The sequence below is a fragment of the Hibiscus syriacus genome, unplaced genomic scaffold (genome assembly GCF_006381635.1).
Source record: "Hibiscus syriacus cultivar Baekdansim isolate YM2019G1 unplaced genomic scaffold, ASM638163v2 tig00005929_pilon, whole genome shotgun sequence".
In the NCBI taxonomy this organism is placed as follows: Eukaryota; Viridiplantae; Streptophyta; class Magnoliopsida; order Malvales; family Malvaceae; genus Hibiscus; species Hibiscus syriacus.
This window is the reverse complement of record NW_024062071.1, coordinates 789564-811219: the sequence shown is the minus strand read 5'-3', so window position 1 is coordinate 811219 and position 21656 is coordinate 789564. Positions and strand designations below refer to the sequence as shown.

Genomic DNA, 21656 nt, shown 5'->3' with positions numbered 1-21656 from the left:
ACATCCATGGAGGTGGGTATATGGTCCTATCAAATAAAAGGAAAATGGAGCCAATTTTACATAGCCCATCACAAAATCCTAAATGTCTCACATTTAGTACAACAAGACAAGTTGGCATTTGGATTGATTCATGCTCATTTGGGCCCCCCATTTTCTTTTTCAACAATCACATGCTTATGCATTCTATGGTGTCCAAAAAAGCATTTGACAAAATTTAAAAATCAATTTGGATTAATTTTTCGATTAAGGGACGATCATGTGAATTTATGTTAGAGCTAAGAAATTTTATAAATTTAGGGATATAAGATTATATCTTCAAAAAATACAAAGACTATACTTGAACTATATGAGAATTTAAAATTTTCAAGGGGTGTGACAGTTCTCCCAGTACCCTCCCGGTCCTTCTCTGATTCGGTTTGATTATATTTTATTTGATAAGTATTAATTGGGGTAAAGTTGAAAAAGTAAGGGGTCTAGGATGAATCATATTTCTTGAGAGGGTTGATGTGTAATTTTTTTGTTGTGTTTATTTATACTTTCTCAAACTTTCAAGGGATTTAATTGCAATTTTACCAATTATAGTCGCAATGGACTTCGCAAATTTGTGAACCAACGTTTTCTAACATAGTTTAAAATATTATATGTTTACGTAAATTTTAATATACTAATAGTGTATGTTAAAAGATTTAGAATTTCATACATGTGTATTACTTTTAGTTATGCAAAAAGGTTTAGATAGATGAGTGGTTGATGATAGGCACACTTCTTTAAGACAGAACTAGGTCGTAAACGAACCGAGCGAACACAAACAGGGTATGTTCATGTTCTTTTGTTTAACTTTAACCGAACAAATGAACGAACACGAACATAAACGAACGAAAATTTATTGTTCGTGTATGTTCATTAAGGAATGTAGTTTGTTTGTGTTTGTTCATATTCGTTCATTTAAATGATAAACAAACACAATAAACGAACGTAAACAAACACAATAAACGAACGTAAACGAACACAAAAAATGAACGTAAACGAACATAAATGAAAATATTTTTTATCTTTCCTAACAATTTTAGGATTATATTTTATTTAATTGTTTTGAGTTTTTTTATTAGTACTTAAAATTAATTGAATTTTAAAATATTTATAGGTATCAGATTAAAATTTATTGGGTTTTAATATTTTAAATGGGTCTAGAGAGATTGAGCTTAAAAAAATGAACGCATATAAACGAACATAAATGAACGAACATAAAAAAATAATTAAGACAATTTTAAATTATTTTGAACAATATAAAAAATGAATGGAAAATTTTTTATAGTTAAATAAGTTTTTTACTATAAATTCATGAATCAATTTAAGAAATATTTTATAATTAAACTAATCTAATCATTAAATTATAATAAATAAATAAAATAAGTGATTAAAAATATCATCATAATTGTATCACTAAAACGACAAACTTTGAATTCAAGGATCATATTAAAAAGTTTTAAAATATTAAACAAGAATCATCCAAGGATATGAACATTTTGGACCGTTCTTTGTCCATTGACAAATGGTAGTTGATACATCGGCGTTGATCGCTCTGTTATGCACTACATCCCTCTAATGATGGCTATGGTAGAGTCGTTTCATCGTTGTCGATGCACTCCTTGAATTCAGATCCACGATAGGACGAGGACTGAGTTCCATCTCAATATCTTCAATTGCCTCCCCAGTCGACTGTCATTGCAATGCCATCTGATGCAACTGATTACTTTGGACAATTTTATTAACTCGGAGTCGCGCGTGTTCTCCGTTTGTTAACCTTATCATTTCGTATCACATACGACGTTCTTCCTTTTCAACTTTAATCGAAGTTCTTGTGTGTTTACTCTTCAATCGATCATATTGTTTCTCACAACAATTTTTAAGGCCATTAATCTCATCTACTTGATCTAAAAGAACAACTGATGAAGCCATTTGAGTTAATTTTACCCATTTTGGTCACATCAAACTTTGCAAATTTGAATTGAGTGTCACCTTGGTTTGTTTTGTGGACTTAAGTTTTTATAATATAGTTTGGAATATTAATTATGCAAGGTAAAAAGATATTTCTAATTTATTAGGATTCAGTACATATATAGCATAGTAATACATATCAGCTATACTTAATATACATTTTCCCCAGCGATATTTAAAAAATCTAGCAAATATTTGATGTTTTAATGATATATAATTATTGATAAATCAAATGATATTACACCATTAAAATAAAATAGTTTAATTTTTATTTTGATGGTGTGTCATCATCTGATTTGTTGATTATATATGAAATTATATATCAGTAACGCATCGAATAAATACCTTAAAAGATAAGGCAATAACCCTAACTAAAACTAGATTTATTTTTCTTCTTCAAAATAACCCATCTTCCGATAGCCATCTCTCTATTAGATCCCCAAAATTTGGCTTGCTTTCATCTTCGGAGACGACGCCGTTTTCTGACGTCATCAAATTTGCGTTCTGCTCCTCCACCGATACAGATTCATGCGAATCGTTATCCGATGAACCGCACGATTTGTTGAAGCTGAAAATTGAGTCGAACGGTGTCGTTTCGCCGCTGAATGCTCCTCCGTCACCACTAGAGGTGTTCCCGGAGGAGCCGTTGATGAACGAACCCTGAGTCACCGTGTCAGCCGAGTTCGTTCGATTATCGCCACCAACACCGCCGCCGCCAAAACCGGCGGTGACTGGTTTGGGCGTGGCTTTCATCCAGTTCTCGAGCAACCGAGATATGTTCTCGGCACTCAACGCATACGACGACTCGTTTGACGGCTTCGAATCCGTCGAAAACGCCTCGGACAGCGCCTGTTTAGCCAATCGGATATCGGTTTGAAGCCTTCTCTCCCACTGTCCCTTGGAGACCGATTGAGACGAAGAAACCCCGTCTTGGTCTTGACCACTTCTAAGCTTCTTCTTCAAGTGGGTGTTCCAATAGTTCTTTATATCATTATCTGTTCTTTGAGGAAGATAAGAAGCTATGGCAGCCCATCTGCAAATCCGAAAACAAAAACCCACACTTTTAACAACAACAAAAACCTTTTTATCGAGTTAAATCACTGGGTTTACATTCATACCTGTTTCCCAGAAGGGCTTGGAGATGGATAATCGTCTTCTCTTCTTGCTCGGTGAAGCTACCACGCTTGATGCCCGGCCTGAGATAATTAGTCCATCGAAGCCTGCAACTCTTGCTGCATCTAAGTAACCCTGCAAAGAAAAAATCAAACAGATATTATGTAGGGAAAATATAGAGGTGCCTTTATATTTATTGCACTCTTTAATGAACACAACTAACACCACAAAAGGGAGAATTGGTTACCTGTGTTAGTGGGAATCGATCTCCAGTTTCCAGGACCGTGTTCTTGGATATAAGAGACCAGTATGATATCTTCTTCAGGTGTCCATGGACCCTTTTTCACACCCAGTTTGTCACAGCAAGGTGGTCTGCCCATTCGTTCACTTTTTTCTTTTTTTTTTGATGATCGAAGTTTGATGATGATGATGATGATTTTATTCTGGATTTTGAAACCCTGAAATGTTTTTGTGATTTAGCTTCAAAAGGGCAAGGATTTGGGTTTGTCTATATATAGAGAAGAAAGAGAGGACCATCCCCCCCCCCCCGGGGGAAGGAGGTGTTGAACGCTGAGACTCCCAATTATTAATGAGGTAAATGTGGGTATGCAAATCCAAGAGAGTCAAAACTGACAGCAAACATCATTTACTCATTGTTTGCCAAAAGTCAGATGTGCTTGGACTCTATCGGCGGACACATAAAATTTTAAGCTAGGCGGGATCGGTAAAATAAAGATTTAATAGAATTTTAATATAGACACTTGCTCATTCTTAACTAATAAGTTTACGTCAATTTATAGTCATTAGATTTAAATAAATAAATGGCTTAGATTTAATAAAAAAATTATAACTCAAACAAATATATTTTAACTCACACTAAACAATATCTCTTTTTACCACAATTTCAATCCTAAAATCTAAATTCTAAATCTCAAACCCTAAAACTCCCACTCTAAATGTAAATCCCTAAATCATAAACCCTAAATCTTAAATCTTAAACTCTAACCCCTAAGAGGAAAGAATATCATTTTATTGTGAGATAAAATAGTCCTCCGACTATAGAATGTTGCTATGCTAAGTCCCTCGACTATTAAAAGCTACAAAATGGTCACCCAAATATTTATTATGTTCCAAACTCGTCATTTTTCGTTAAGAAATTGACGGTTGTTTAAGTTGAACATTAACATGATGACTGAGATATGATAGTCGTTTGAGATATTGTGATCAAATTTTATTATATCATGGTCAACATGTTAACGTTAAGCTCAAAATAACGTCCATTTTTTACGGGAAAAGACGAGTTTGGTACATAATGAATAGTCAAGTGACCATTTTGTAACTTTAAATAGTTAGGGATTCAACAAAATATCACTCTATAGCTAGATGACTATTTTGTAACTTTTAATAGTTAATGAACTTAAGAAAGCGGTATCCTATAGTCGGGGGACCATTTGTGTACTTTGCCCTTAATAATTAGTAACTTAATTTGAACAACGATATTGGTTTAAGTAGTAAGCAGCTTGATATCGCTTAAGCAAAGTCTCGAGTTTGAATCATTATGTATGCAGAAAATCCCCGTTGAGAGACTCACCCACAAAAAATAAGTTTTGGACACGAATCGATCCGAATTAGTCAAGATAAAACCTTAGAACCCGAAAGAAAAATAAATAAATAGTAACCTAATTTCAAATCAAAGAATTCAAGCAATAAAAATTGCATGTCCCACTTATTACGTGACATTAGAAAGGCATTAAGGAAGAGTAAGAGTTCAGTTTTCCAAGTTCCAATAGACAATAGATTATTATAATGACATCAATTTATTAATTTATACTTATTATTAATATACTCAATATTAATAAAGAAACACATGGCATTGCCAATTACTCTAGCCATGTACTATATTACGATATATTATATTATAATGAGGACCTGCTTATTTTAATTTTATATTTTTCATAAATTTTGGTGATTAATATTTTAATAATATTTATTATTTTTCAAATATTTTTTCTAAAAATTATAGAATTATATAATCGATTGTATTTTAATTATTAAATAAAAGGTTTATAAATGAAATTATTGATGTGATAGATAAATATATTTACATAATAGGATATAAAAGGATTTCTTATGTTAAATTTATGTGGTACTTAAATTTGAATTAATTGATTAAATACGGAACGAGTATACCATATAAAGAGCGATATGTGTGAAAGCTGCCCATTGGTATTGGGCCCATCATTGAATATACTGAAAATGATGGCAAATCAAGCATGCATTTGCGGACAAAATGACATCATTTGATTTATTTATTTTTCTCCCATAAAGAAAATATAGGTAAAGTACACTAGTGGGCCACTGACTATAGGATATTGCTTGATTAAGTCCTTTACTATTAAAAGTTATAAAATGATCCTCAGATTATAGAGTGTTGCTTTGTTGAGTCAATCGACTATTAAAAATTATAAAAAGGTCATCAGACATTCATTATGTTCAAAACTCGTCCTTTTATGTTAAAAAATTGATTGTATTCTGAGCTGAACGTTAACCTAATAACTGTGATATGTTAAAATCTGATCTTAGAACCTCAAACGATTAACATATCCCAATCATCATGTTAGCGTCCAACTTAGGCAACCGTCAATTTTAACGGAAAAGGACGAGTTTGGAACATAATGAATAGTCAAATGACCATTTTGTAACTTTTAACAAACGAGTGACTTAATAAAGTAATACTCTATAGTCGGAGGACCATTTTGTAACTTTTGATAATCGAGGGGCTTAATAAAATACTACCCTGTAATCAGGGATCATTTGTGTACTTTACCCATAAATAATTTGGTTTATCATGTTTTAATATGATTTTTTATCATTTGAAAGCAAATAAGTTAAATATCAATAGATATATACATGGATTGAGAGAAGTTGGACGATTGTATTCATGAATCTTAACGTTGTCCATGCAAACCATATGTCCCATGCTTTCTTAAAGAAAGCTTTGAAAACCCCATGTAAAACAATAATATGAATTCACATTATATATATATATATATATATATATATACAAATCAATCTTAGATTTACTAACTATTGTCACAGGCCGTAGAGTTGGGTTCTTACTTAGTCGCAAAGAATACCCATAAGTGTCAAGAAGCGTCTAAGACTGTACGTCCCGTCAGACATTAACTCTGATATTGCGATAATTTGACCTTGAAGGTTCCGAGGATGTGACACCAGCAATTACCTTATCTAATAAGACGGAGTATTAAAACCCTTAAACAAAATTCAATTTTTGAAATATATCGTTATAAATAAATTAAATTAGATTATAATGATCACTCCAATAATAAAATTTTGCAATAATTAATTTAAATTAATTAATTATTAAATATTGATGTTTAGGCAAAATTGTCAAAGAAACTATTACCGACATGTAAAAGTGGAGCATGTTATCAGGAGGATTCATTGTAAAGCATGATTGGACCAATTAATATTTTTGGGTAAACTATATTGATGGCCATTTTTTTTTATGATTTTGATCATTTAATTTTTAAATTTATATTTATCACTTATATTATTATTTTATCACAAAATAATAATTTGGGCGTTAACTCGTTTGACATGTTAATATGATTAATTTCTAATTTGACCCAAATTTTAGATAAAATATTAGTTTAGTATTTTTCACAACATTTTAATTATAATTCTAAGAATTGGAGGAGGAGAGTAACATTTTGGTATTGGTTTTGATCATATAAGGTGATTGGAGAGGTGACGAACGAGAAACTAAGGATAATTACTAGGGTTTTTTTTCTAGAATTATAGTTAAAATATTACAAAAAAATTAAATTGATATTTATAAAAAATAATGATTAAATTAAAAATGAACTTTTTCATAAATATGTCATATCATCGATGTAACAAGAATTAATGTTCGAATGATCATTTTGTAATAAATCAATCATGTGTGACCAAATATATATATATATATATATATATATATATATATATTAAAAACATTGTTTTTTTTCAATTCAGAAGCATACAAAGGTAACGACAATGATTGATACATCATTAAAAAAGACCTCCCTAAACATAATTAGAGGAAAAAGAATGTCCTGATCAAAATCAGACGGTACATAATCGCAATCTATTGAAAGAAACAATGTCAAAGACACTGATACAACACCATTTTGCTAAAAACCTATAAATATAAAAAAATACGAACTCGAGCATCATATATACAGATCGAATACAGATCGAATACAAAATATACATATCATCTAAATTTGTACTCAATTCACATATATAGTCAATCATACCATTTAAGTTTAGATAAGATGAAATGACTTTAAACAAAAAAGATGAGTTAAATTTGGCTTTTGGTGCCGCATGTGGTAACAAAAAGATAATTTTGGCATCGATAATGCCATGCGTTGCTTTTTAATAAACATTTTGACTTTCTCTCATAGGTATTTATTGGACGGGATTGCTGATTTGGACACTTCCTAAGCCACGTGTCGACCAACAATAAACAGAAAAAATAACAAATTATCAAGAATAAATTTTGAGTTTACATTTAATGTCTTGATGATAACTAGATTTATATGATTAAAGATGGCGATTTTTTTTTTTAAATCGAGATTGGATCGGGTCAGATTTGTTAAGGGTTGAGATTGGGTCGGGGTCGGGTTCCGGTGGATGGTGAAAAAACTCCGACCTGGCCCAAGGATAATAATGTATTTTTCTAAATTTTTTGCTATTTTTAAATTAAATCCTTATTTCGTATCAGGTTGAGTTGGGTAGTGTCAGATTTATACTCTAAAAATTTGGGCCGGGTCGGAATCGAGTGGATGGTATATATTTTTTGGATCGGGTGGAGGATATAAAATATTCGGGTCATGTCGGGTTCGGGTAGATTATACATATTTTCGGGACGGGTCGGGTTGTTGACCAAAAACCTGACCCATTGCCATCGTTAGATATGATATTGATTTTATGTAAATTAAAGAGTAAAGTAAATAAATGGTTCCTGACTATAGGGTGTTGCATTATTAAGTCGTTCGATTATTGAAAGTTACAAAATGGTCCCAATTATAAGACATTGTTTTTTAAGTCTCTTGACTATTAAAAGTTACAAAATGGTAACCCGACTATTCATTGTGTTCCAAACTCGTCCTTTTTTTCGTTACAAATGATGACAATTTGAATTGGATGTTAATCTGGTAATTGATATATGATATAATATGATCTCAGAATCTCAAACAACTATCATATCCCAGTCAGTAGGTTGACATCCAATTCTAGTCGCTGTCAATTTTCAATGAAAAAAGACGAGTTTGGAACACAATAAATAGTCGGGTTACCATTTTGTAACTTTTAATTTATTAAAATTAGGACCAAATTGATAGAATATATAAATAACAGTGATCAAATGTGTAATTATATCAAATATTTTAACTATCACATCAGCTTCTCCGTTAAATATTAACTGCAGGTGGCTTAATTGAATACATTTAAATAGTTGAGTGACCTGATTGACAAAAATTCAAAAATATTGGTCAAAATGAAAATGGGCAATAGTTAGGTGATCAATGTTATATTTACCCTTTATTTTAAATAATTTATCTTTATATTTTTAACTAATTTATAATTATACGCTGAGTATTTTAGAATTTAAATTTTTATAAATTGAATTAATGGTACTCGTCGTTAGTAGTGCTTATCGCTGCTTGTCGAACGTGAAAAAATCATCCGTGAGATTAGTATGATATATCGAGTTTTTTTTTTGGGTTTAAAGACAAGGAACAAATACAACAACTGGGAATATTTCTAGAAGTCCTCCTTAATTATTTGTTTGTTTACTTTTGGGTCCCATTTTCCTAGCTTGCTTTCTCGCCGTTCATGCATGTCCTTTTACCATTTAATAAGCTATAAATTGTTGCTGCTTTGGATTCAAGCTTCCACACTAGGTGGTTGTACGACAATGTCAAGAGTACTAAAAGTTACAAAATGGTCCCCTGATTATAGGATATTATTTTGTGAGTTTCTCGACTATTAAAAGTCATAAAATGGTCACCTAAATATTCATTATGTTTCAAATTCATAATTTTTCGTTAAAAATTGATGACAATCTGAGTTGGATGTTAATATGTTGTATGAGATGATTAATTTGATCACAAAATCTCAAACGAGTATCATATGTCAAACAACAAATTAACATTTAGCTCAATCTATTGTCATTTTTAATAGAAAATGACAAATTTAGAATATAATGAATAGCCAGATGATCATTTTGTAACTTTTAATAGCCGAGAGACTCAACAAAGCAACATCCTATAATTAGAGAACCATTTTGTAACTTTTTATAGTTGAGGGACTCCAAAAACAACATCCTATAGTCGAGGGACCATATGTACGAAGTTATGCGCATGGCTATTGTTTTAATAGAGAGCTCAATCATTCTAGTGACCATTACTAACTTGATTAGGGTCGCGTTAGATGTTATATGTATTTATTTATTTTGGTTGTCCTTCAGTTCTAAGGTTTTATTATGATTAATCTGGACCGACTCGGATCGCAAACATGATTTTGGTGGGCGAGTTTTCCAACGAAAATTTTTTGCATACACAATGACTCAAACCTGAGATCTTGCTTAATCTATATCAAACTGCTTACAACTTGAATTAAACTGCTGGTCAGATGTTATCTATATTTCAAAAATAGTACACGTTCACTCAACTATATATAATGTGTACTATTTATGATTAAATTTCAAATAACATTAAAATCCCATGTTAGGAAGAAATTTTGCAAATAAATCAACATCAACAATAACCACTAACTAATTTGAGGGCTCCTAAATAGGATTCATGTCACCTTAAACGGTTCATAATTTAGCATTAGAGTCAAAGGGTCGCATAATTATTCTTCCAAACTTAACCTCGACCCAATCAATTATCCATGCATTTACTTGGTTTACGGTTTTGACGTGGAAATACACGATAGTGACTTAACAAATTTAATCATTGATATATTATTCTATTATTCATTTGATAGTGAATATATTATATAAATCTGGGTAAATACAAAATAATATATATAATATACGTTGAAAGGTTAATAATTTGATGATAAACGATCATACCTCAACTTATATAGTATTTGAACCCAAAACTTTAAGAAATAATAACAAATCTTATAAGCACGAAAATTAATACATAATTAGTACATTATATATATATTATGTATAGGGTTATACGTTCAAAGAATAATAATTTGGTAATGAACGACCATACCCCTACTTATATAGTATTTGAACACAAAACTTTAAGGATTAACAATAAATCTTATAACCACGATAATTAATAAATTATATATATATATGGATAAGATCCACTTGCACTATGTAAAACTAATAAATTTTACACCAATTTGTAAACATTAGATTTAACTAAATAAATGGCTTATATTTAATTAAAATTTATAATTCATACATAAATATTTCTTTATCTCACAATAAAACAATATTTTTTTCTTTTTAGAGTTAGGATTTAGGATTTAAAGGGTTAATATTTAAGGTTTATGATATAGGGTTTAGGTTTTAATGTTCACGGTTTAGTGTTTAGGATGTGATGTGGGTTTGGGGATTAAGGTTTAAAATATTTAGTTCAGGGTTTAAAATTTGAGATTACGATAAAAGAGATATTATTCTACTGTGAGTTAAAAGATATTTATTTATGTGTTATAAATTTTATTAAATTTTATTAATTTTATGCAGTATAAACGAATCCTGACACACACACACACACATATATATATATACTATGACTACGATGTCAGTAAAGGGGGCTGCCCTAATTTTGATTAAATGACACAAGTCGACGTTTAACCTGAATGACACTTGTAAGTCGGCTAGCTCATGTGGCAAAGTAGAATTTATTTACATTTAAACAAAGATTAATTGCAAAACGATATATATAATATACTCACAACTTACAACTTACAAGAAAAGAAAAGAAAACGACGGCGTATATTCATTATGTCATGACTTTCAAAAACCGTTAACAATACATCACTTTAATATAATATGTAATGGTTTTAAGTTGTTTTAGTGCATGTATATCACTTTAATAAGTCTTACATATGGGGATCGAGACGTTAACAATACATCGATTTGTAAATGTATTTATTTTATATTATCTATCATCGATATTTATTAATTGGTTCATTTAAATTAAATATTTAAAATATTTTATTTCATTAAATCGACTTATATTTGATAAAGAAACTCAAATTTTAAATAATATAAACAAAGAATGGCACAGACGTGCATGAATTGTACGTGATGTTATGAACACAAGTTCACACGTCATGGGATCCATGTTACAACTTACAACTTGCTAGATGGCTAATTAAAGACTTATCACGGGAAGATTACTAGATAATATTAAAGATTTTCTTTAATAACGGGGTGATTAATGGATAATATTTATTTATAATTATTTTTAATCATTGATAACGCATGTGCACGCTGAGTCATCCTTTTGAGCTTTTTAATTGGTTCGAGGAAAGAGACGCGGGATGTCGTATTTAAGAGAAGTGACCAATAATGACAAGGCAACCAACACCATGCTTGTTAATAAATAATCCCATGAGAAAAATCTACTTCTATTAAATTTAAATTGTTAAAAAAAATTAGCATTATTTAATGAATAAATTTTGATTTTATAGATGAAAAATAGAGAAAGGGCTTTGTCTTCTGTTTAAGAATTTATTCCGATTTGATTTTAAATTTTCACAAGATTCATATTAGGGCTAAGCAACAAAAACTATTGATTAAAAAATATTTTAAATCATAATGTATGAATGGCTAACGGTTCATAATATATTTTCGGGTAAACTACGCGTTTAGTACATTGTTTTTATTTTAAATCATAACGTTAAATTTTGAACGGAGTATTAAAATGAAACAAAAACTAAAATTTTTAACGGATGGATTCTAAAATCAAACAAAAAACTAAATTTTACGTATGATTTTGAAAAACACTGAAAGTTTAAGTAGTAAAATAGACCAAAACTGATAGTTTAGGCATTAAACGCTGAATTTACCCAGTATTTTCTTGGATCTTTACATAATAAATCGAAACAAATACATTAATATAAAATAATGTATAGAATAATTCTCAAATATATTGGTCCTATAAAGAAAATTATCCTAATTTAGGAAACGAAACCTAGTGGGTCCCAAAATAGGACACCTGTCCCATGACTGGGCATTGCAAGGTAGTAAGTGGGTCCATTTACCAGCAGCTAGTTAAAATAGGAGGTGCCAGGTTTCAAGTCTCTGGATTGTTTGATTAGTTTAATATTTTGTGATCATTACTATGGTTACACTTGTCGGAACAGAAAATTTGAAATTAAATTAAATTAAACAGTAATCTCAAATTACGTCCAAATCCTGGGAAACTGCCACGTGTTTTATTTTTCTTAAAGAAACGGGACCCAGCTAACCAACTGAAGCTGCAAATGATTGGGTGCGGTTAAATCCACGGAGAGTAAAAGGAGTTGACCCCTGACCGAAGGATTAAATGAGGGAGACAACCGTCTGCAGTAGATGATTAAAATTAGAGTTTTGGGTAAATTACGATTTTAGTACCTAAACTATCATTTTGATCTGTTCTAGACTTAAACTTTCAATTTTTTTCAAAACCATACCTAAAATTTAGTTTTTGTTTCATTTAGTACCTACTGGTAAAAACTTTTGATTTTTTTTCATTTTAGTTCCCCGTTCAAAAATTAAGATTAAGTTTTGAGATTTTTGAAAGCTTATGTATTAAAACATATCAAAATTGATAGTTTAGACAATAAACACGTTAAGTTTTTTACGGTTGATAATAAAATGAAATGAAAATTAAACGTTAGTTACGATTTTAAAAAATTAAAAGTTTAAGTAGTAAAACGAAAAAAAAAACTTAGAATCTAAATACTAAATGCTTAGTTTACCTTAAAATTTTTAAATAACGGACTATATATTTAATATAATATTGATATTTACTTTGAATGAAAAATACTTTACACTCATAAAATGAAGGAATTCTCAAACTTCAACGTGATATATTTGATACAGATTAATTAAAGGATAAACATAAACTTTTACATTGATTGTTGAATTGGGGGTAATAATTTTGATTTTAATTTGATTCGATTTAATCGGATTAGATTTTTTAAAAAATTGGGTTTGAGTCGGGTTTTTAGGAAATATGTTCAGGTCGGGTTTGGGTTTAAGTTGAAAAATACCTAATCCGACATGTCCCGAAAAATAATATAAATTTCCTTATATATTCAATGATAATTACAATAATAACCCTTTATATGTTATTTTTTCTATTAAATACCTATATATATTGAATAAAAATAATATTTTTATAAATATATTTACTCGGGTCGTGCCAAATTTTGAGTGGAGAGTATATATATTTTTGAGTCGAGTCCGGTTTTTGGGACCTGGCCCATGCCATCCCTATAAATAACCAGTTAACTAAATGAAGAAGCCCAAGCAATTGGTGGGCTGCCGGTCACCTTCTTGAATAATATAATCGATGATTGGATCAGATTAAATTCAAAGTTGAGATAGCCGATCACAACCAAAGTACCGAATTCACCACCTTGTCTAAAAATGGCTTACATATGAATGCAGCTTCTTTACGTGGTTTTCTGATGCACAGCAGAAAGATGGCATGGACGAAATTCATGATGATGCAAAATCTAAATGCATTTCCTATTTGTAGTTTCTCTTTCTTTTGTTCCTTTTGGTCTAAGTTCCTATTGGTAAACATTACAGGTAGCTGAGATTATCAAGGAGGATTTATGGCCGAATCCTCTTTAGTTATTTCAACAATGTAACATCTTTTTCTGTTGAAATGTTCCATGATTCTTGTTATAAGCCTGTTGGTCGAGATCATGTTCTGTTTCCACTTCTAATTGTCATCTGTTTTGATACCTTCCTTGATTCGGGAGGCTGATGAAGAGGACTGTAATGATGATGGTGACGAAGAGGTTGTAGACACCCGTTTTTGTCCGGGTTTTGAAACCGCCGTTTGAAGTTCCGTATTTTGTCAGACATAACAACATTGTCGTCAGTTGCCAACAACTTAATTTTCTCCTGTTTAAAGATGTTAAAATTCCATACCAACAGCCTTCTTTCTGCCAATATGTTTCTCTATTTTATTGTTTGTTTCTTATTTTTAACCATTAACAGGGAGATGATGACGACGAGGACGATCAAGATGACGACGAAGATAACTAATTCTAAGAGCTGGAATCATGATTAAGGGGTTGTTTGTTTACTTCATAATGATTAAGCACTGAATGATTCAGAGGCTCTGTATGATTAAGCGTTGAATGTGACATGCTGTTTGATAATGACTCTGAATCATTCAGAATGTACTTCTGTGCTGAATCATTCAGCACTAAATCATTCAGAGGTGCGAAACAAACGCGCTGAATGCTGAACGGTTCAATATTCAGCGCTGAATGATTCCATTAAGAGGCAAACAAACAACCCCTAAGATGGCTTGTAGAAAGTAAGACCTTAGTTTTATCCGGTTTCCTCTCAATTGCCACGTTGATTTTGTTTAGGGTAGATTACACATTTGATACTATTAGTTTTGGTATTAAAATGAAATAAAAAACTAAATGTTATGCATGGTTTTGAAAAAAAAAATGAAAGTTTAGGCATTAAAATAGATCAAAATTAATAGTTTATGTACTAAATACGTAATTTACCCTTTTGTTTAAACTCCACTAATAATAAAAGAAAATCATTCTATGTTATTGGAATACTGAATAGGCAATGCCATTGGCATTTAGCTGACAATCATTCAAAGTACGGGACGATGATGAACTCGTCGGAAGGGTTAAAAGGTAAATTTGCGTTCCTTGAAAGATTTTAAATTTTGGATAGCCCTAAATTTGAAGTTTATTCTTGTTTTTTATTTGTGAACTGATACTAAAATAAAATATAAATTAAATTTTAAGTAAAATTAAAAAAAATATAAAAATTTAGATATTAAAATTAATAATTTAAGTATTAAACGTGTAATTTACCCACAATAATAACATAATGACAGCAAATTGATTCACGAATTTCACGTGATGGTAAGTGGCTTTGTTGGTATCTATGAAATTGCATACCGTTTATAAAACGGAGGTTGTGGATAATGGGTACCCTTTTCGTAGGGTCATGGACCTGGGTATTCATCATTTTCCCCCTAACGTCATAGTATTAAATTTTCAAGTGCTTAAATTTTTAGGGTAATTTGAAATGGTTGTATTCTTTAATAAAAAAATTATTTCATTTTATTAGTTAAATTTTCAAGTGCTTAAAATTTTAGGGTAATTTGAGCAATCACAATAATTAATGATTAAAAATAAATCAAACAAATAATCTAAATATATATAGACAAAATTTGTAATGTGAGATTTAAACTAGAATAAACTTTTAACCGAAAACCCGCCCATAATATTTATGTATAACGAACCCAACCTCGTGGGACACCCCCCCCCCACACCCTCCGACGTATGTTCCCGGTTCGGCTGCCCCGGTTCGATCATGTTTATCGGCTATATGTTTTCGTTTTAACAGAAATGATTAGCAATTCACTTTTACCAATTATTATTCAATCTATCGATTGACTAATCTATATTAGATTTTATAGAATTTTATTATGAGGATAACCCTCTCAACCCAGTTTATTTCATTCACAATCGTCAGAATTCGAACCTCTGACCGTGCTTAAGAAATCTAGTGTCTCATTCTACTAGATCAGTTGGTTGTCGATAGCAATGCTATCACTTTAATTTAATTGTTGATTTACTATTTCATTGTCATAACAAAGTGCATCACCTTACGTAAATTTGTAATAATATTTTAAAATATTTGTTGACGTGATAATAATGAAATAAACATGAATTATCATAAGTTGTTACGTCAGCATCTTAAAAAAATAATTATCATTTTTGTTAAAATCAAAATAATTTTGAAAAGAAAGGTTAGTTAAATTTTAATAAATAAAAACAGCACGAGATTGATACAATGTGTTCAAGGGACCAAGTTAGGAAAAATTACAAAATATTATCTATTTCTTTATTTATTCATCTGTGTCTCAACTAAAGCTGCAATCCCAATTTCCCTTGGAATTTGAAAAAATTAACAAAAAGAAAATATGCTCCACCGTTTTCTCTAAAGCATAGTCTCAACTATGGGCTGAATTTTTCGAATAATTCATTTAGAAAAAAATAATTCGTCGAATAATGCTGTCGAGAGCTTATTTCTTCGAATGGGGTAAATGATACAGTATGTCCTAGAGTCGCATAACCCTCCGTGTTAGCCGAAGTCGGATGGTCTAGATATTATGTTAAAATATGGTGTGCTAAAACTTTTAAAATGTTCGTAATAAATTTTTACAGTACTTGATTTAAAATAATCGATCAATTAATTGAATACTGATAATTAAACCAAAAAGAAAAGAAGGGTTCATCTTCTCTCTTCCTCTGAATTATATCATAATTTTATCGTGCGTTTATTTTATATATGCTAGTTTTTTTTAATTAATATTCTCATATTTCATATGAAAATTTGTTAAAACTATATTTTGATATAACAATTTAAGGAAAAATGTTTTTAGATTTGAATTGAATTTATTCAACGTTTTAAAAAATAATTCAAAGTCTTTAAAAGTGGAATTGAGCACAAAGTATTTTTCTGAACAAGAAGTATCGATATTGTTCTTACAGTATTAATACCTCATGAACAGTACTGATAATGTTCATATGGTACCGATACCAAAGGTAAGGGAAGTATCGATACTCATTGGGTAGTATCGATACTACCAGCATTGCTCAAATTCCATAATGCAAAAATGGTATCGATACTACTTTGTATAGTAGTATCGATACCATTGACATAGTATTTATACCACCAGGCCCCAACAGCTAGTAACGACTAGTTGATTTAAAAATAACAAAGGTAGTATCGATACCATAGACATAGTATTGATACCACCAGGCCCCAACAGCTAGTAACGACTAGTTGATTTAAAAATAACAAAGGTAGTATCGATATTCCCTTTAGGAGTACTTATACCCTTTGTACTGGGCATTTTTATTTTGCAGAGATTTCATCCCCAACGACTAGAAACGACCACAACAACATTCTAAGATATAAATACAAGTTGAGGACACTTGAAGAAGGGTTAAAACACTTATCCAAGCATTCAAACACAATAGAAGAGTTTTCCAACCTTATTTTTTTATTCTCTTGTAAATATTGATCCTTTAAAAAGAAAGAACAAATTAGTGAATTTGTTAGAAAATCTTAAGTGAGGAGCTTAGGTAGTGGAGGTAGACTTAGTTGAGAAGTCAAACCACTATAAATTCTTGTGCCAAATTTCTCTATCTTTTACTCTCCTTACTTCCTAAATATTTTTTTTTTATCAATTTCCCCCCTTTTGTAAATTTTTCAGTTGATAGATTCGAGCTTCCGCAATGCCAACAAAATTTTAGATGCATTTATCTGCTCTTGTAGCACGTGTTCTATTTTCTCAAGATTATATTTGATGTATTTTTTATTGACGTTTATTTGATTATCTTATTGATCTATCCATAATTTAGACCAATGTAATATCTTTCATTTATTAATAAACGCTCTTAATCACAAAAAATAGGTCATAGTTGAATTATAATAGAATCAGTTTGTCAGTGTATAAGTAATAGTGACTAAATGTATATTTATATCAATTTTATTAATTGACAAGTCAACTCCTTCCTTAAATACTAATTTTAAATAACTTGATTAATATATTTTAAATTATCAAATAATTTTAATAATAAATTTAAAATATTAATGATCAAATTAAAATCTCATAAAATTATAAGAAAATAGAGGTACAATAATTATTCAAAGAAAATCACGTGAAAAACATAAGCAAAATGTCCCAAAACCATACTTAGTTGTTAAACTATCAATTTTTGTCCATTTTAGTACTTAAATTTTTTTTAAATCATATTTAATGTTTAGTTTTTATTTCATTTTAATACCTCACTGTTAAAAACTTAATGTATTTAATACATAAACTACAACTTTTGATCTGTTTTAATACCTAAACTCTCAATCTTTTTAAAACTTAATGTTTAATTTTGAATGAATACTAAAATAAATAAATAAACTAAATCTTAATGGTTGGAACTAAAATAAAATAAAAGATAAACTTTAGGTATGATATTAAAAAAAATTAAAAATTTAAATATTAAAACATACTAAAATTAATAGTTTAAATAATAAATGAATAAACTATCCTATTATATATAATATGGGAAAGCAAAGTTGAGGAATCCCAAAGGCTCGTTGAAAGGCAAAATGAAATGATTGCTTGAATGAAGATGGGTCCCCATCTCATAATCTTTCCTCTCCATTAATAATAATTTCAACTATTTTCTATTTTTTTCTGGTTAAATTATATTAGATATCATCGAATTTTAAACATTATATTATTTATATTATTAAACTTTTAATTTTATCAATTTAACGAAATAATGACGTGATTAATGACTGTTAATGTATATACCTCGTTAAAATGATATCGTTTTGATCTGACTATTAACGATTTAATGACCACGTAGCACAATTAAAATAAAAATCAAAATTCAATATTATAATTAACAAAATTAAAAATCGAGTGATATAAACGATACAATCACTAAAATTCAATGATAACTGGTATAGTTTACAATTATTTTTTACAATAAATATATGGGACCCATACTTGGCCACCACTGTCTTTATGGATTCAATGATAAAAACAACACCTCATGTGGAGTCTGAACCAAAGAGGCTGCTGTCCTTTCACAATCATAATAATAATAAAAAAAGAATTCTCTTATTCATAAAATAATAAAAATTAATGATTATGTTAATATTTTGATATGTTATCAGTATATTTATTATATTATTCAAATAAATTTAATTTTTGTAAAATATTTTTTAAATTTAACTAATATTATCATTACAATATTTAAAAATATGCAAATTTGAAATAATATTATATAAATTATGTAAAATTACAAGTGTTAAAATAAATAAAATATTATATTCATGAAATTTAATTAATATACTATAGTATTTTTCCATATTAAATAAAGATAAATTACAAGTATCTTAATTTTTATTTTCAGAAATTTATGAAAATTATAATATAATATATGTTTAATTTTTTAAATAGTTAACGACGTATACATATATTTTAAATGTAATTATTTGAATTCGATCCTTTAAAAAGAATAATATTTATTTTTATTACGAAAATCACTTAATTAATTCAAGTGTATTAATTTTTTAATTAACACGTGTAATCGATTGATTAATGATTAATAATATATAAACGTATACCAAACCAACTCTTCATGTATATTAAACCTAAAAAAAACAAAACTACTAAAATAAATTTTAAATGTTTTAAATATTCTATTAAATAAATAATATTTTCTCTAAAATATAAAAGTAAAACCATTTTCTCATATGTAAATTATAAAAATAAAAATAATTGTTTTTAAAGCCAACCCATATAATTCCCACTCATGATCTGTGTTCCTTAAAGCTTGCCTATTCCCTTGTCGTCTTTTCTTTTATTTATTTTCTAGAGAATTACATCAAAAAATATTTCATATAGTCTCTTTACTGGTAAATAAATAAAATTATATATATTTAAATATATTTAAAAAATATCAATTAAATTAAAACTTAAATTTTTAAATAAATTTAATTGAAAAAAAAACCACCAAAAGACTCATTTGAACGTTTAGTATAACCCACAAAGTAAAAGGATCGATCTAAAGAGTCACTCACACCCTCCGTTCATTCATCACCATTAGAGAAACAACCTATTACTTTCATGCTATCATGGAAGGAGGAGGCGGCGGCGATCAGCAGCAGCAGCAGCAGCGTCCTACTTTCCCATTCCAATTACTCGAGAAAAAAGAAGAAGATAACCAGCCTAGTTCCTCCTCTTCCACCACCCTTCCTCTCCCTTCCCTCCCAATCCCCTCAGCCGAACAATCCACCACCGCCGCTCGTTCTGCTTCGAGCCATCAGATCTCTGCGGAGCCGTCCAAAATCCCACCCCCTAAGCGTACTTCAACCAAAGACCGTCACACCAAGGTGGATGGACGTGGCCGTAGGATCCGCATGCCTGCTCTTTGTGCAGCTAGGGTTTTCCAACTCACTCGAGAGCTCGGCCACAAATCCGACGGCGAAACGATCGAGTGGCTGCTCCAACAAGCCGAACCGGCCGTGATCTCCGCCACGGGTACCGGCACCATCCCTGCAAGTTTCACTTCCCTCAATATCTCGCTTCGTAGCTCCGGTTCGAGCATGTCGATACCTTCTCAGCTTCGTTCATCCGGTTTCAACTCCAACTTCTCGATGCAACAACGTCGGAGTTTGTTCCCCGGAATCGGACTCGAAACGACGCCGACGCCTGCGTTCTTTAACTTCCAATCCGGTAGTAATTTGAACCCAATGTTTCCGGCCAAGCAAGAGTCTTCCATGGAAATATCGGAGGCCGAAGAAGGTAGTATAGGAAGGAAAAGAAGACCCGAACACGATTTATCTTCGCAACATCAAATGGGGAGTTACTTGATGCAGTCGAGCACCGGGGCTGTTCCGGCGAGCCACGGACAGGTTCCGGCGAACTTTTGGATGTTAACCAATTCTAGTAATCAAGTCATGAGTGGTGGTGGACCTGGTGGTGACCCCATATGGACATTTCCTTCGGTGAACAACAGTGGTTTGCATTTCATGAATTTCCCAGCTCCAATGGCCTTGTTGCCGGGCCAGCAATTGGGTTCCAGCAGTACTGGCGGCGATGGCGGCGAAGGAGGCGGCAGTGGTGCAAGTAGTGCCATGAGTGAAAGACATTTAAATATGTTAGCCGGATTTAACCCTTATAGGCAAGTCTCCGGCGGCACCGGAGTATCAGAATCTCAAGTGAGCGGCTCACATTCACACAACGGCGGAGGCGATGAATAACAACATGACATACAACTGCTCATCGTCTTTGTTCATTCTATCAGTTGTGTAGTTCGATTTGTAACACACGTGAGGTTTGATTGCTTTAAAAAAAAAGGATCGAGTCGTTAGTATACTGATCAAAACAAACATGAAATTAATTAATTGTTGGTGTGATTATTTTGGTTTTTTTAGGGTTTGAGAAGAGAGTAAGAGACAGACAATATTACCATCTAGCTCAGTTGGTAGAGCACAAGGTTTTTAATCTTGGGATCGAGTTTCATGGAGGGTATTTCATAATTCGGAGGTCTCCTACGAAAATTGCTCTCGACATGGTATTAAGAACAGTCTATTATCTTACCTCTCCTTATCTCATTACATATGAAAATAAGTGTAGACACCCGTTTTTGTCCGGGTCTTTTTTGTATATTATTATTATCGTTATTTTTATTATTATTATTATTATTATTTATTATTAATA

The 21656-nt window shown here is 30.6% G+C and overlaps 2 protein-coding genes across 2 annotated transcripts; one reads left to right on the top strand and one right to left on the bottom strand.

Annotated features, from left to right (window-relative positions):
• Positions 1-2324: 2324 nt before the first annotated feature.
• LOC120200028 (myb-related protein 306-like) lies at positions 2325-10507 on the bottom strand. Its single transcript, XM_039200975.1, has 5 exons — positions 10471-10507; positions 7572-7576; positions 3359-3505; positions 3117-3246; positions 2325-3031 (listed from the first exon to the last, which is right to left on the bottom strand). The coding sequence occupies exons 3-5, from the start codon at positions 3489-3491 to the stop codon at positions 2395-2397; spliced, it is 900 nt and encodes a 299-aa protein (XP_039056906.1). The 5' UTR covers positions 3492-3505; positions 7572-7576; positions 10471-10507; the 3' UTR covers positions 2325-2394.
• A 9479-nt stretch (positions 10508-19986) lies between these two features.
• Positions 19987-21286, top strand: LOC120200027 (transcription factor TCP14-like). Its single transcript, XM_039200974.1, has one exon. The coding sequence runs from the start codon at positions 20069-20071 to the stop codon at positions 21194-21196; it is 1128 nt and encodes a 375-aa protein (XP_039056905.1). The 5' UTR covers positions 19987-20068; the 3' UTR covers positions 21197-21286.
• The last annotated feature ends 370 nt before the right edge of the window (positions 21287-21656 follow it).

What these genes read in the sequence shown, in the direction of transcription:
- LOC120200027 (XM_039200974.1), top strand. Translation starts at nt 20,069, where the DNA reads ATGGAAGGAGGAGGCGGCGGCGATCAGCAGCAGCAGCAGCAGCGTCCT.
- LOC120200028 (XM_039200975.1), bottom strand. Translation starts at nt 3,491, where the DNA reads ATGGGCAGACCACCTTGCTGTGACAAACTGGGTGTGAAAAAGGGTCCA. An exon ending in ATCGATTCCCACTAACACAG is followed by an intron (nt 3,247 to 3,358) that starts GTAACCAATTCT and finishes TTTTCTTTGCAG; the next exon opens with GGTTACTTAGATGCAGCAAG. An exon ending in CAAGCCCTTCTGGGAAACAG is followed by an intron (nt 3,032 to 3,116) that starts GTATGAATGTAA and finishes TCGGATTTGCAG; the next exon opens with ATGGGCTGCCATAGCTTCTT.